We start from the raw sequence: 13821 nt of genomic DNA, 5'->3' as shown, positions 1-13821 counted from the left end.
CCCCCTCTTTTGTGGTTTCCACCCTTTTAACTGTTGCATCTTCTTCATCCTCTGTTGGTGTGGTTGTGTTCGTATCATCCCTCGGTCCTTAGAGAATCACCTTATCAAGGTGATATTCCTCTTGCAGCCTGGTCCAGTCTTCCCATGAGGTCTCATCCGGAGAGAGACCCTGTCACTGGACTAACACTTCCCAAGGAGCTTCCTGCGATGTCCTGCGTTGGTCTAGAATTGCTAAAGGATACACCAGAGGTTGATCATTGAGGAAGGCCGAGGGAAAAGCAACTACAGTTGGCAGCACTGGTGATCCTCGAAAGGGTTTGAGTTTGGAGCAATGAAAAACTGGGTGTATCTTAGCTTCTTCGGGTAATTTGAGCTTGTAAGCAACGGGGCCAATCCTTTCCATAACTTGAAAGGGGCCGTAAAATCGTTTAGCAAGCTTAGCAGAGGATGGGGAAGTACCCTTAGCAGATGACTGGCGGTAGGGCTGTAGCCGAAGCAGGACCCAATCTCCTACTTGATAATGCATCTCGCGATGTTTGTGATCTGGTTGTTTCTTCATGAGGTCCTGGGCTTTGAGCAGCTTCTTGTGAATAGTTTGAAAGGTTGCATCTCTGTCAGTCAAGAGGCTCTCGACAGCTTCGATATTTGATGTGCTGGAGATATACTCAGGGAAATTGAATGGTTTCCGGCCAAATGTCACCTCGTAGGGAGTTGTACCCGTTCCCGCGTTCCACGAGGTGTTGTGTGACCATTCTATCCATGGAAGGAACTTGCCCCACCTATTGGGTCACCGGTGAACAAAGGCTCACAGTTATTGCTCCACAATCCTATTGAGGACTTTTGTTTGACCATCACTCTGAGGATGGTAAGCAGAACTCATCCTCAGGTGAGTACCGCTAGCCCGAAAAAGCTCTTGCCAAAAACAGTTAATGAAAAGGGGGTCACGGTCTGAAACCAGACTTCGAGGTACGCCGTGAATTTTGACCACCACTTCAACGAACAAGGAGGCTACCATGTGTGTCGTATGGGATGTTGGAAGCATGCCTAGAAGAATCCCCTTCGAAAAGCGATCCACCACGACGAGAATGATGGTGTTTCCATGGTAAGGGGGTAAGCCAACGATAAAATCGAGGGAGAGATCCTCCCATGGCCGATGAGGTACCAGAAGAGGGCATAGTAACCCTGCCACCCTCTGTGTTTCATACTTGGTCACCTAACAATCCAAGCAATTGGTCACAAATTGTTTGACATCCTCCTGGAGGCCCGACCAACTAAAATTTTCTGAGATTCTGGCCAAAGTTTTCGTGATCCCTGCATGACCACCTATGGGTGTAGTGTGGTATTCCATGAGCAGAATGGAAGTGATTGGCAATCCTCGAGGCAACCAAATACGGCCATTGGTCATCACCAAATCCTGGGAGACTTTGAAAGTGGGAAAATTGGCCAGATTATGGATAATATCTTGTCGGCGCTGAGTATAGTCCAGATGTGCATTCAATTGATGGCAAAGTTCCTCCAGGAAGGTTAAGGAAGGAACATAGAGTATCATGAAGAGGGAGGGGTCCTGTTCTAGAAGTCTCGATAATGCGTCGACGGCTTTGTTACGATTTCTGGCCCGATACTGAATGACGTAGTCATAGCCCAGGAGGCGTGCCAGGTACATGTGCTGCTCCAGCGTTTGGATGACCTAAGTTAGAAGTTCCTTGAGACTTCAATGGTCAGTCAGGATGGTGAAGCGTTGACCAAGAAGGTATTGGCGCCATTTCTTGATTGTAGCGGTCATGGCGAATAGCTCATGGATATATGTTGAGGCGCGGAGGAGCTTGGGGCTGAAGGGTTTGTTGAAGAAAACAATGGGGTGGCCATTCTACGAGAGGACCGCACCTATGCCAACGCCGGAGACATCGGCCTCCACAGTGAAATGAAGCTTAATATTTGGTAAAGTCAAAACATGGGCTGTCGACAGAGCTGTTTTAAGGTGGTCGAAGGCTAATTGCGCCTACGGTGTCCACTTAAAAGGGTCCCTCGTGGTGAGCTTGATTAAAGGGGCAGCAAAGGTGGCGTACCCCTTGATGAAACGCCGGTAGAAGCCCATGAGTCCCATGAAGCTACGTACGGCCCTGGTAGACTGAGGTACCGACCAGTGAAGAATGACCTCCACCTTCGAAGCTACCGGTTCCACTCCTTTCTGAGAGACCATATGTCCCAGATATTCTACCTGTATCTGCGCAAAGAAGCATTTGGATAGTTTTAAAACAAATTGATTATCGAGGAGGACCTGAAATGCTGTCGCCAAGTGCTGAAGATGAGCCTCAAGGGAATTGCTATATATAAGAATGTCGTCAAAGAAGACGATGAAATGTCGAAGGTATTGCCGGAATATGCTATTCATAGTCGCCTGGAATGAGGATGGTGCGTTACAGAGACCAAACGACATTACCTTGAACTCGTAATGGTCGTGATGAGTTCTGAAAGCTATTTTGGGGATATCGGGGCCATGCATTCTTATCTGATGGTAACCTTGTAACAGGTCAAGTTTCGAGAAATATTGCGTGCCACCCAGCTTGTCTAAGAGCTCGTCGATCGTCGGAATTGGGAACCTGTCTTGGACGGTGACCGCATTGAGGGCTCGATAATCAACGCAGAATCGCCAGCTGCCATCTTGCTTGCACACGAGAAGGACCGGTGACGATAAGGGACTCGTTCTTGGCTGGATCAATCCCTTCTGAAGCATGGTGTTGACCTGAAGTTCAATTTCGTTTCTCTGGTAATGGGGATAGCGGTAGGGTCGCACAACAAATCTAGTTTCTCTGTTGTCTCTTTTTAAGTTGTTCATGCGTTACCCATTCAAAACAACAGGAACAATCAAAGTTGTGTTAATATCATCTATCATTATACAAACAAGGTTCTGGGTGCCTACGTGTCACATTGTGGTTAACCCACTTTCCCGCCCAAAAATGTGACTGATAACTGCTAAATAATTGTATTTTGATAGTAGAAAATTAGTCAAATATTGGCCTGAAATTAATTATTTAGCAGTTATTTGTGATTAAAAGTTAGAAAATTAATTAAATTGAATTTTTGGGTGCAAATATAAAAATTGGAGGTGTAACAAGCAAAAAGGGCAAAAAAATTGAAGAAAAGAAGAAAATTTGAAGGAGGCTCAGCCCAATACGCGCACTCAGCGCACGTCACGGGCTAAGCGGGCCAGGAAGTACACGTGCTAAGCGCGGGGTGTCGCGCTAAGCGCGTCTATGAAGGCCCAAAGCCCACTTCAGCAGCTATAAATAGAGAGTCAGTCCAAGGGACAGAACACACCACCATAGAACCCCCTCTCCTAGGGGTTTCATTTACTCCCTTTCTTTCTTTCACCCCCTTCTCATTGTAAAGCCCTCATGACTATGAGTGGCTAAACCCCCTAGCTAGGGCCTGACAGGCCTAAAAAGCCAATGATGTATGGAGCATTTCAAGAGTTATCAATAAAAAGAGGAATTCCCTCCAGGTTCTTTATTTATTTACCGTTCTTTCTTTTTACATCCTGTATCTCTGAACTTGCTTTCTGTTAGGGTTTAGTCCACTCGGGAGAGGGTAAAGCCTAATTAGGGGTAAGGAAGGAATACTTGAATCTGTTTTAAGGGTTAGGCCACTCGGAAGAGGGTAACGCTTAAGAGAACACTAAAAGGAGGAAATTATCGGGTTATCTTTTAGAGGGTTTTTCCTTCCAGTTTCTTTTATCTGCTTTTCTTTCTTGCTTATTCTGCATCTCGGACTTTGTTTTCTGTTAGTCTCTAGGCCACTCGGGAGAGGGTAAAGCCTAATTAGGGATAAGGAATGAATGCGTGAATCGTTTTTAAAGGTTAAGCCACTCGGGAGAGGGTAACACTTAATAGGACAATTAAAGAAAGAAATCATTGGGTTAGCATGACTTAATGCCTCAATGCCCATGCTTTAGCAAACATCTAGAATGTAATCTTAAGGCATCTCAGTTATTGAGTATTCGCAAAGGACATTTGGAAGATAGGTAATTAAGGTAGGCTTGTCATCATGAGGCATCAGGGGCAAGTAGATAGATAGATGTGGGGCAGAATTAGTTCACTGGTATTGATAACAGACAAATCCAGAATCCATATATCTAGGCTAATTAGACTTGTCAGGTTTTAGCGAGTTTAATATATAGATTTTATTCCCTATTTTTATTGTTGATTTTTTTAGAAGTAGTTATTCCTTATTTTACTGTTGGGTTTTAGAGGTAAGTATTTAGATTTATAGTAGATTTAGATTTTATTTATTTGAATTTCGTAGAAGTAGTTATCTTTATCATATCTCAATTCAAATATTTTATCTTCTATTTTGATCTTTCAATCTTTTATCTTTTCTTTTATCTTCTAATTTTATCTTTAAATATCTTATCTTTTTTTTATCTTTAAATATATTATATTTTCTTTACCTTATCTTCTATCTTTCTTTATCTTTTATTTTAAATTCTTATCTCTTGCTTTTAAATTGGGTTTGCATTAATCTAAGTACAAACAAAGTCCCTGTGGATTCGACACTCGGACTTCCGAGAACTTTACTACTTGTGACGATTTGGTGCACTTGCCAATGAGTTAACAGTCACATCCTGCTAGAGTGAATGGCCTACAAAAAGAGACATGTGTTTTACCATTTTCATTTATTGATGCACGCCTTTTCCTTCTGTCTTCCTTCAGAGCACCATTTTTTTTTACCATTTTCACTTTCTCTCATTTCTCTCTCCCGAATTGCTATCTCCCCCTTCTCTGTTCCTTCTTTCCATTTTTTCATTCTCCCTGTTTTTTTACATCTAAAGTTGTGATTTTTTACACCAAAACTGTGATTTTTATCTCAAATTCCATGACAACGATATCGTATTTGCGTTCCTCTCCAAGTTTACATTTCTATATTGTGTTCTTGGTAGAAGAACACACCAAAGCTGTCATTTTGATCTCAAAACTCTCTGAGTGCAGGTTCGTTTTCTTTGTGACTTCTGACAATACAAAGGTTTAAATTTTTTTATTTTTTTTTTCTGACTTCTCTCATTACCTTCGTTATTGTATGTAGAGAAGGTGAAAGAACACTAAAGCTGCGATTTTTATCTCCAAAAAGCTTCGATTTTTATCTCAAACAGATTTGTTTTCTTTATTTCTCTATTTACGTTTTCTTTGTTTCTTTGTTTCTCACAATACAAAAGCTTATATTTTTTTTAGTCAACCTTTATTGCATGCAGAAAAGGTGGAAGAGCACACTATAACTGAAGTTTTTATCTGAAAACTCCACGAGTACGGGTTCATTTTCTTTGTTTTTTTGGTTTATGATTAAATTTTTTCATCTTCGTCAGCTTTCTCAAACGTGTTCATTCTTTCTTATACCCATTTTTTTGGGGTTTTATGATTTTTTGCAAGACAAAAGCTTTAATTTTTTTTGGGTGTTTTACCTTTATTTTGTTTTCTGAGTTCTCACACTACAAAAAGTTTAAATTTTTTTTATTTTGTTTTCTAACTTCTCATAATACTTTCGCTATTGTATGCAGAGAAGATGGAAGAAGAAACTAAAGCTGTGATTTTTATCTACAAAAAGCTTCGATTTTTATCTCAAACAGGTTTATTTTCTTTCATTCTCTGACTACGTTTTGTTTGTTTCTTTGTTTCTCACAATACAAAAGCTTAAATTTTTTTGTGAACCTCAGCCGTCTCTGATGTCCCACTTTTTTTGGGTTTTATGATTTTACGCAAGACAAAAGCTTTCATTTTTTTGGGTGTTATCCCTTTATTTGGTTTTCTGAGTTCTCACACTTCAAAAAGTTTAAATTTTTTTATTTTGTTTTCTAACTTCTCATAATACCTTCGCTATTGTATGCAGAGAAGATGGAAGAAGACACTAAAGCGGTGATTTTTATCTACAAAAAGCTTCGATTTTTATCTCAAACAAGTTTGTTTTCTTTGATTCTCTGACTATGTTTTGTTTGTTTCTTTGCTTCTCACAATACAAAAGCTTCAATTTTTTTGTAAACCTCAGCCTTCTTCGATGTCCCACTTTTTTTGGGTTTTGTGATTTTTCGCAAGACAAAAGCTTTCATTTTTTTGGGTGTTCTTCCTTTATTTTGTTTCCTAAGTTCTAGCACTGCAAAAAACTTAAATTTTTTTGTATTCCTGGGCCTTCTACAATTTGCGTTACATTTTGGGTTTATATTTGGATCATTGGGTAACTTTTTTTTTTTGTTTTTATATTTTTCGCAACCCAAAAGCTTAAATTTTTTTGGGTGTTCTGCCTTTATATTTTTTTTTCTTTAATGCTAGCTAAGTTATTTCAATGGATTATATTTTTATATTTGTTCAATCCCTTTGAGTTAGACACTTCCAGCTTTGATTTTCAAATATATGACATGATTTATTATCACATATATGTCATCCTTTATTTATATGGTCAGATGATTGAATATGGTAGTTTTGGACTTCTTTGTTTATGGTTCTTTTTGGGTTACAGGGATCTCAATTTACATTTTGATGCAGAGGCTCTCAACATTCGCAGCTTGAATTATATTTATTCATTAATATAGATAATCAGGAAGCAACAAAATTGGAGTGATGATGACCCCATTTGATTGATGAAGAAATTTTTATGTTACTTTATTTTAACAGTTTAAAGTTGTAATTTAATAATTATGATTTCCCGACAATGTATTTTATTAATATTGTATTTTATTAATGATAGATGATATGAGTCATGCTGAGTGTTTGATCAATTCAATTTCATGTAATTTTTTTAATGGCTGGATTTCATATATATACAATTTTATTATATATTTCAGAAAGAACAGTGTTCATGTTATTTTAGTTGAAACTTGCATAACAAAAAATTATTGAATTAATAAATAAATTTTAGAGAAATAAAAAAAAGTTAAGATGATGAGTTAACGTTTTAATTTTCATTTTCAATCATAAAAAAATAATGATCAATTAGGGAGTTTGGGTGATTAATATTAAACTAATGTTAGTGCAATAACCTCTTTATTTTTTTTAATAGATTCCTAAGACCATTTACATTACATAATTATTTGTTTATGAGTTACTTATTATAATTTTGTGGGTCTTATAATTTCATATAAATTTAAATATTTTAAATTAAAATTTACTCCTATGCTAAGATTACTTTATACTTTTGTTTAACATTTCTGTCAATTTTTTTATTAAATTAATATCATTCTATATATCAGTTTGTTGTTTTATTTTTTTGTTTTTCCCGTTTATTGTTAATGGAAATATGTGTGATTATTCTATTACAGATAATTAATTAGATTCATACTTAGGGAATAGTTGCATTTCTATCTCACTCAGCTTTACACTGTGGTGTTGTTTTTTATCAGGGTCACATAATCTTGGACCAGTCATGGAAATTAATTTATGGATAATAAAATCAATTAATTTGGTTGAACAATCAATTTAAAATATTGATATGGAAGTCACAATTTCAAATTTCTCTATTCAAGTTTCAAATTCAAAATCAATTTGTTTGATTTAACAGTCAATCCAAAATTCGTTTGTGTCTATCTTCACTTCTATGTTTGAAAGTGACCATTTTCTTGACAATTCCTTATATATTTTATTGACATTTAATTAATAAACATATTTTATTCGTATTTTTGTTAATTTTCATTTTAAATTAATAGGTACTTAACAATCAATTTTAAATATTATGTTAGGATATAGACATAATCATAATTTTCAAATTAATAAACATATATGACTATAATCATAATTTAGATGATGTTTATTCCTAATTAGTAGGTACTTAACATTCAATATTAAATATTAGAGTATCAATTTTAACAAATTATTAAAACAACTTCAATTTTGTATTTGTTTTTATTGTAATCATTGTCAATTTATTGATGTTGAATTAATAAGTATATTTTATTCATATTTTTGTTAATTTTCATTTCAAATTAATAGGTACTTCAGAATCAATTTAAAATATTATGTTAGGATATACAAATAATCATAATTTTCAAATTAATAACCATATATGGAAATAATCATAATTTAGACGATGATTTATTCCTAATTAGTAGGTACTTAACAATCAATTTTAAACATTACAGTATCAATTTTAACATATTATTAGAACAACTTTAATTTTGTATTTGTTTTTATCGTAATCATTGTCAATTTATTGACGTTTAATTAATAAACATATTTTATTCGAATTTTTCTAATTTTCATTTCAAATTAATAGGCACTTAAGAATCAATTTTAAATATTATGTTAGGATATAGAAATAATCATAATTTACAAATTAATAACCATATATGAAAATAATCATAATTTAGACAATGATTTATTCCTAATTAGTAGGTACTTAACAATCAATTTTAAATATTAGAGTTTCAATTTCAACATATTAATAAAATAACTTCAATTTTGTATTTAATTTCATCTTGATCATTGTCAATTTATTAACGTTTAATTAATAAACATATTTTATTCGTATTTTTATTAATTTTCATTTCAAACTAATAGGCACTTAAGAATCAATTTTAAATATTATGTTTGGATATATAAATAACCATAATTTAGATGATGACTTATTCCTAATTAGTAGGTACTTAACAATCAATTTTAAATATTACCGTATCAATTTTAATATATTATTAAAATAAATTCAATTTTGTATTTCTTTTTTGCCATAATCATTATCAATTTATTGATGTTTAATTAATAAACATATTTTATTCTTATTTTTTTTAATTTTTATTTCAAATTTATAGATACTTAACAATCAATTTTAAATATAATGTTTAAATATAAAAATAATCATAATTTCCAAATTAATAATCATATTCTATTAGGATATGAAAATAATCATAATTTAGATGATGATTTATTCCTAATTAGTGGGTAGTTAATCAAATTTCGTGCAACGTAGTATGGACAGCATGCTTTCCTTGTTTAGATGATGATGATTTATGCCTAAGCACGGGTTAGCTAATAGTCACTGCATTGAATAAAAAACCCCAAGCACAGTGGCTGAAAAGCTTCCGCTTTTGGTGAATAATAAGAAAAAAGTCATCTATCCAAAATTATCACACTCCTTTCTTCATCCAACAATATATTGGTCTATTTAAGGAAGATGATACACAGCATTATTGCACATCTCTGTAGAAGCAGCCACTATAGTAAACAATCTTCTCTATCTAAAATGGAGTTTGTTCTAAATTACCTAAATGCCACTGCCATTGGAGTTCTTTCTATAACCCTCTTCTTTTTGTTTTTGTATAATCCCTTCAAATTTGCATTAGGTAAAAAAGAGGCTCCCAAAGTTGCAGGTGCATGGCCAATACTTGGTCACCTACCACTATTGAGTGGTTCAGAGACACCTGATAGGGTTTTGGGTGCTTTGGCTGATAAGTATGGACCCATATTCACCATCAACTATGGTGTCAAAAAGGCTTTGGTAATCAGCAACTGGGAAATTGCTAAGGAATGCTTCACCAAAAACGACATCGTCGTTTCGTCTCGCCCCAAGCTTCTTGCCATTGAACTCATGTGCTACAACCAAGCCATGTTTGGGTTTGCACCCTATGGTCCTTATTGGCGCGAGCAAAGAAAGATTACAACGTTAGAGATCCTTACATCTCGCAGAGTGGAGCAACTACAGCATGTTCGTGTCTCCGAAGTTCAAAGTTCGATCAAAGAGCTCTTCAATGTTTGGTCAAGCAACAAGAATAATGAGTCTGGCTATGCGTTGCTGGAGCTGAAGCAATGGTTTTCTCAATTGACATACAACATGGTTCTTCGAATGGTCGTCGGAAAGCGACTTTTCGGTGCTAGAACTATGGATGATGAGAAGGCTCAGAGATGTGTGGAGGCTGTGAAGGAGTTCATGCGTCTGATGGGGGTGTTCACGGTGGCAGATGCTATTCCTTTCTTGAGATGGTTTGATTTTGGTGGCTATGAGAAGGCCATGAAGGAAACTGCCAAGGATTTGGATGAGATTTTTGGTGAGTGGTTAGAGGAGCACAAACAAAATAGGGCTTTTGGTGAGAACAACGTTGATGGAATTCAAGACTTCGTGGACGCCATGCTTTCCTTGTTTGATGGAAAAACAATTCATGGCATAGATGCGGATACCATCATCAAATCCAATTTACTGGTATGTATATTGGACCTACTATGAACATCTTTGGTTATCAGTTGAATTGAAGAAGTACTTTTAAATGGTGAATATATTTTTGGAAAATAAATTCATTTTGGTAAAATGTTTGGTTACTACCAAAAATGTGTTTGCAATGAAAATTTTGTGTTACTACTCAGTTTTGTAAAAGGAAGAATTGAATTGCCTTTGTAAATTTAAATTTAACTCAAACTAAAGTTTGTAAATTTTAATCCAAATATGCATTATACTGCTATATGATTAGGTTGTTAGCACAGATGACTTTAAATGGGACTAATAATTTTATGATTAGAACATTGGGCTATGAAATATGAATATAGTGAAAGAGGTTTAAGTTTTTCACAAAGTGAGAAACAATGGTTTAGATTCTCACTTATAGAAACATAGACTTTTAATTAAGGATATCAATTGAATGATTTAAATAAATTTTAATTAGTTCGACTATATATAGTAGATGACTTCACAATTTATTAATTTATTTATGATCTATTGGAAATGTCTATTTTGAGAGAGAGATTTTCAACTTCATGTACTAGAGATTCGAAGAATGTGTAACTACAAGATCTTAAGCATGCAAATATCATATCCATTTGCCTTGACTTATTTAAGCTCTCACTTATACGACATTCTACTTTTGCTTAACATATTTTTTTTTTTTATTTTGATTTGCAGACAGTAATTTCAGGAGGAACTGAATCAATCACTAATACTCTTACATGGGCAGTATGTTTGATATTGAGAAATCCTATTGTATTGGAAAAAGTTATAGCAGAACTTGACTTCCAAGTTGGAAAAGAGAGATGTATAACTGAGTCTGATATAAGTAAGTTAACATACCTTCAAGCTGTGGTCAAAGAAACTTTAAGATTATACCCTTCAGTTCCTCTCTCATCACCTCGTGAATTCATAGAGGATTGCACTTTAGGTGGCTACAATGTCAAAAAAGGAACTCGTCTAATTACAAATATTTGGAAGATCCACACAGATCTTAGTGTTTGGTCAAATCCATTAGAGTTCAAACCAGAAAGGTTTCTAACCACCCATAAAGACATTGATGTTAGGGGACATCATTTTGAGCTATTACCATTTGGTGGTGGTAGAAGAGTGTGTCCTGGAATATCTTTTAGCCTTCAAATGGTTCATTTGATTCTTGCCAGTCTTTTTCATTCTTTTTCATTCTTAAATCCATCAAATGAACCTATTGATATGACTGAAACCGTTGGATTAGGCAAGACTAAAGCTACTCCACTTGAGATTTTAATTAAGCCACGATTATCTTCTAATTGTTATCTATGAAAGCATGTGATTCTTGTCTTAGCTGTTTGTGGAAAGTCCATTGTTAAACTATGTGATCTTCTTTTAATTAAATCAGTTTTGGCTGATAAATTATGTCGAAACTATGTATAATTGTCTCTCATTTAATAATACTATGAATTGTTAAGGAAAAGTCTGATCTGAAGATTTTTGTTGACGATTATTCGATCATAATGGAAATGGAATTTTTTAATTAAACCAAATTTATGTTTCTATTATTACCAACTTTTTCTAACTTTGATTATATATTGATATTTTAAATTATAATACATACAAGTAAACATTATTTGGATTGTTGACTAATTTAAGATTGATAATAGTACTTGATGCTTAAATGATAAAAAAATATTATTTTGATTTCTTAATGATGAAAAAGTAGTATATCTGTTTGGTCTCTCTCTAGTTCCGTTGCTGAGCTGTGATGGTGTCGTTGAGATTGCGACGTTCCTATGAATGTGGAGAGCAGCTATTGGTTGTTGCTTCCGATGCTTCGTACAGGCATGTGACGATATAATTACCCATCTAGATTTTTATTAGGATCCAAAAGGGGAATGGACCAAATATTTACTATCCGTTACTCAATTGTTTCCTCCAAAACGGGATTCAAAATGAGTGAAGTAAAGCTGGATTTTTGTACGTTAAAGTATTTAATTAATTATTTTTTTAATTGAATGCCTGGACATACTTGTTAATTAATATAGGTATATTTTAAGATTTGTCTTGTTTTTTTTAACTAACAAGTTATTTAAAACTTGGAAAATGTTAAACATACTCCTTAATTTTGAGGTGGATGAGTAAAAAGAAAAGGGAAATATAAAAAATAACTAAAAAAAATAAGGAAACTACTAAATGTGATAAATAATGGGATGAAAAAAAAAGATAAAAAAATATGTGAGATCCAAGGTGAGTTAGAAGAAAAACAAATAAATATTAATAAAATATTATTTTGGTAAGAAAAAATAGATAGAAAAAACATGTACATTAAAGTTACAAATATAATAATATTTTTTAGTTTTTTTTCCCTATAGTAAACAACAGAAAATAGAAAATATTTTTCTGGTGTATAATAGTTCAACCAAATTATATTTTCGTCAAAAGGGCATTTTTGGAATTCACAAAATTGTCACCATGTGGTGTTGTAATAAGGTGTGTTGTAATAAGGTTTAAAGCTTTGTGGGTTCTTTGTAATTCTCTTTTTTTTTTTTCGTGAAAGTTCTATGTAACTCCTAATTGTAAAAGTTCTATGTACGTAACTCCTAATTGTGAGAACCATGGATACTAAATATCAATGTATAATATTATACAAGTGATCCTTGCTTGTTACTTTCTCTTTTTTGTTTTAAGATCTTCTTTATAATCAATTATGTTCAACCATAATCGATTACACAAATATACATATATAATCACGAAGAGAAGCCAAAACCCTAGTGAAGCCATGACAGAAATTGAAAGGGCACTTTACACTGGAATCAATCAAAGCCTCTCCTTTAGTGCACATATCAGGCAGCGAGATTCGCGTTTTCATGGCAGAAGTTGAAGCCCTGCGGTGACAGCTACAATTCCAAAGAGAGACGAAATAGAGAAAGAAATGTACAACTGAAATGATTTGTTTTGCTTCTGGATTTGTTGGACATAGGCTATGTTTGTCTTTGCAATTCTAGCACAACAATGGAACTGACATGGATACATGACTCAATTTGAGCGAGTCGTTTAAACAAAGTGTATTTTTTTTTATCAGTAAACGAAGTGTATGAAAATAATTAAAACCCTAACATTTAATTTAATAATAAAACATATTTTAATATTTTATATATAACTTAATTCATATTAATTTAAATTTAAATTTAATTTATATTATATTATATATCCAATTTATATTTAATTTCTTGGCAAACTAAATGATTTTAGAATTTGAATTCATTATTTTAGTCATTATTGTTTGAAGAAATGGTCCAATGCTTATGTGCCTTCGTTATCATCCATTGGAGAGTCTAATATGTGATCTAAATTTTTAGTATAATACGCAAACCAACAACTCATCACCACCAACACTCTATGTGATAGCTATACTAGGAATGGATATGCGCAGTTTTGAAAGAAGAAGAATGAGAGAACCATTACCATCCACTAAAAAATAAAAGTTTTAGGTACCAAATACACAATAAATGTAACAAGATAAATGATTTATTATAGCAAGTCATTTTTAATGACTTCCAGCAAACCAACTATATATGTGGTGGTTCACCCTAGCCGGAGCCACCAAAAAGCAAACAAAATGTAAGGATACACTGCCAAAAACAAACGTACTCAACAAAAACA

The 13821-nt window shown here is 33.8% G+C and overlaps 1 protein-coding gene across 1 annotated transcript; it reads left to right on the top strand.

Moving 5' to 3' along the window:
* The first annotated feature begins 9148 nt into the window (after positions 1-9148).
* LOC114399452 (cytochrome P450 82A4-like) lies at positions 9149-11574 on the top strand. Its single transcript, XM_028361642.1, has 2 exons — positions 9149-10167; positions 10861-11574. The coding sequence occupies exons 1-2, from the start codon at positions 9214-9216 to the stop codon at positions 11482-11484; spliced, it is 1578 nt and encodes a 525-aa protein (XP_028217443.1). The 5' UTR covers positions 9149-9213; the 3' UTR covers positions 11485-11574.
* Positions 11575-13821: the final 2247 nt, after the last annotated feature.

The sequence above is a fragment of the Glycine soja genome, chromosome 19 (genome assembly GCF_004193775.1).
Source record: "Glycine soja cultivar W05 chromosome 19, ASM419377v2, whole genome shotgun sequence".
Lineage (NCBI taxonomy): Eukaryota > Viridiplantae > Streptophyta > Magnoliopsida > Fabales > Fabaceae > Glycine > Glycine soja.
Note: the sequence above shows the minus strand (reverse complement) of the source record. Positions and strands in the feature narration are given on the sequence as shown.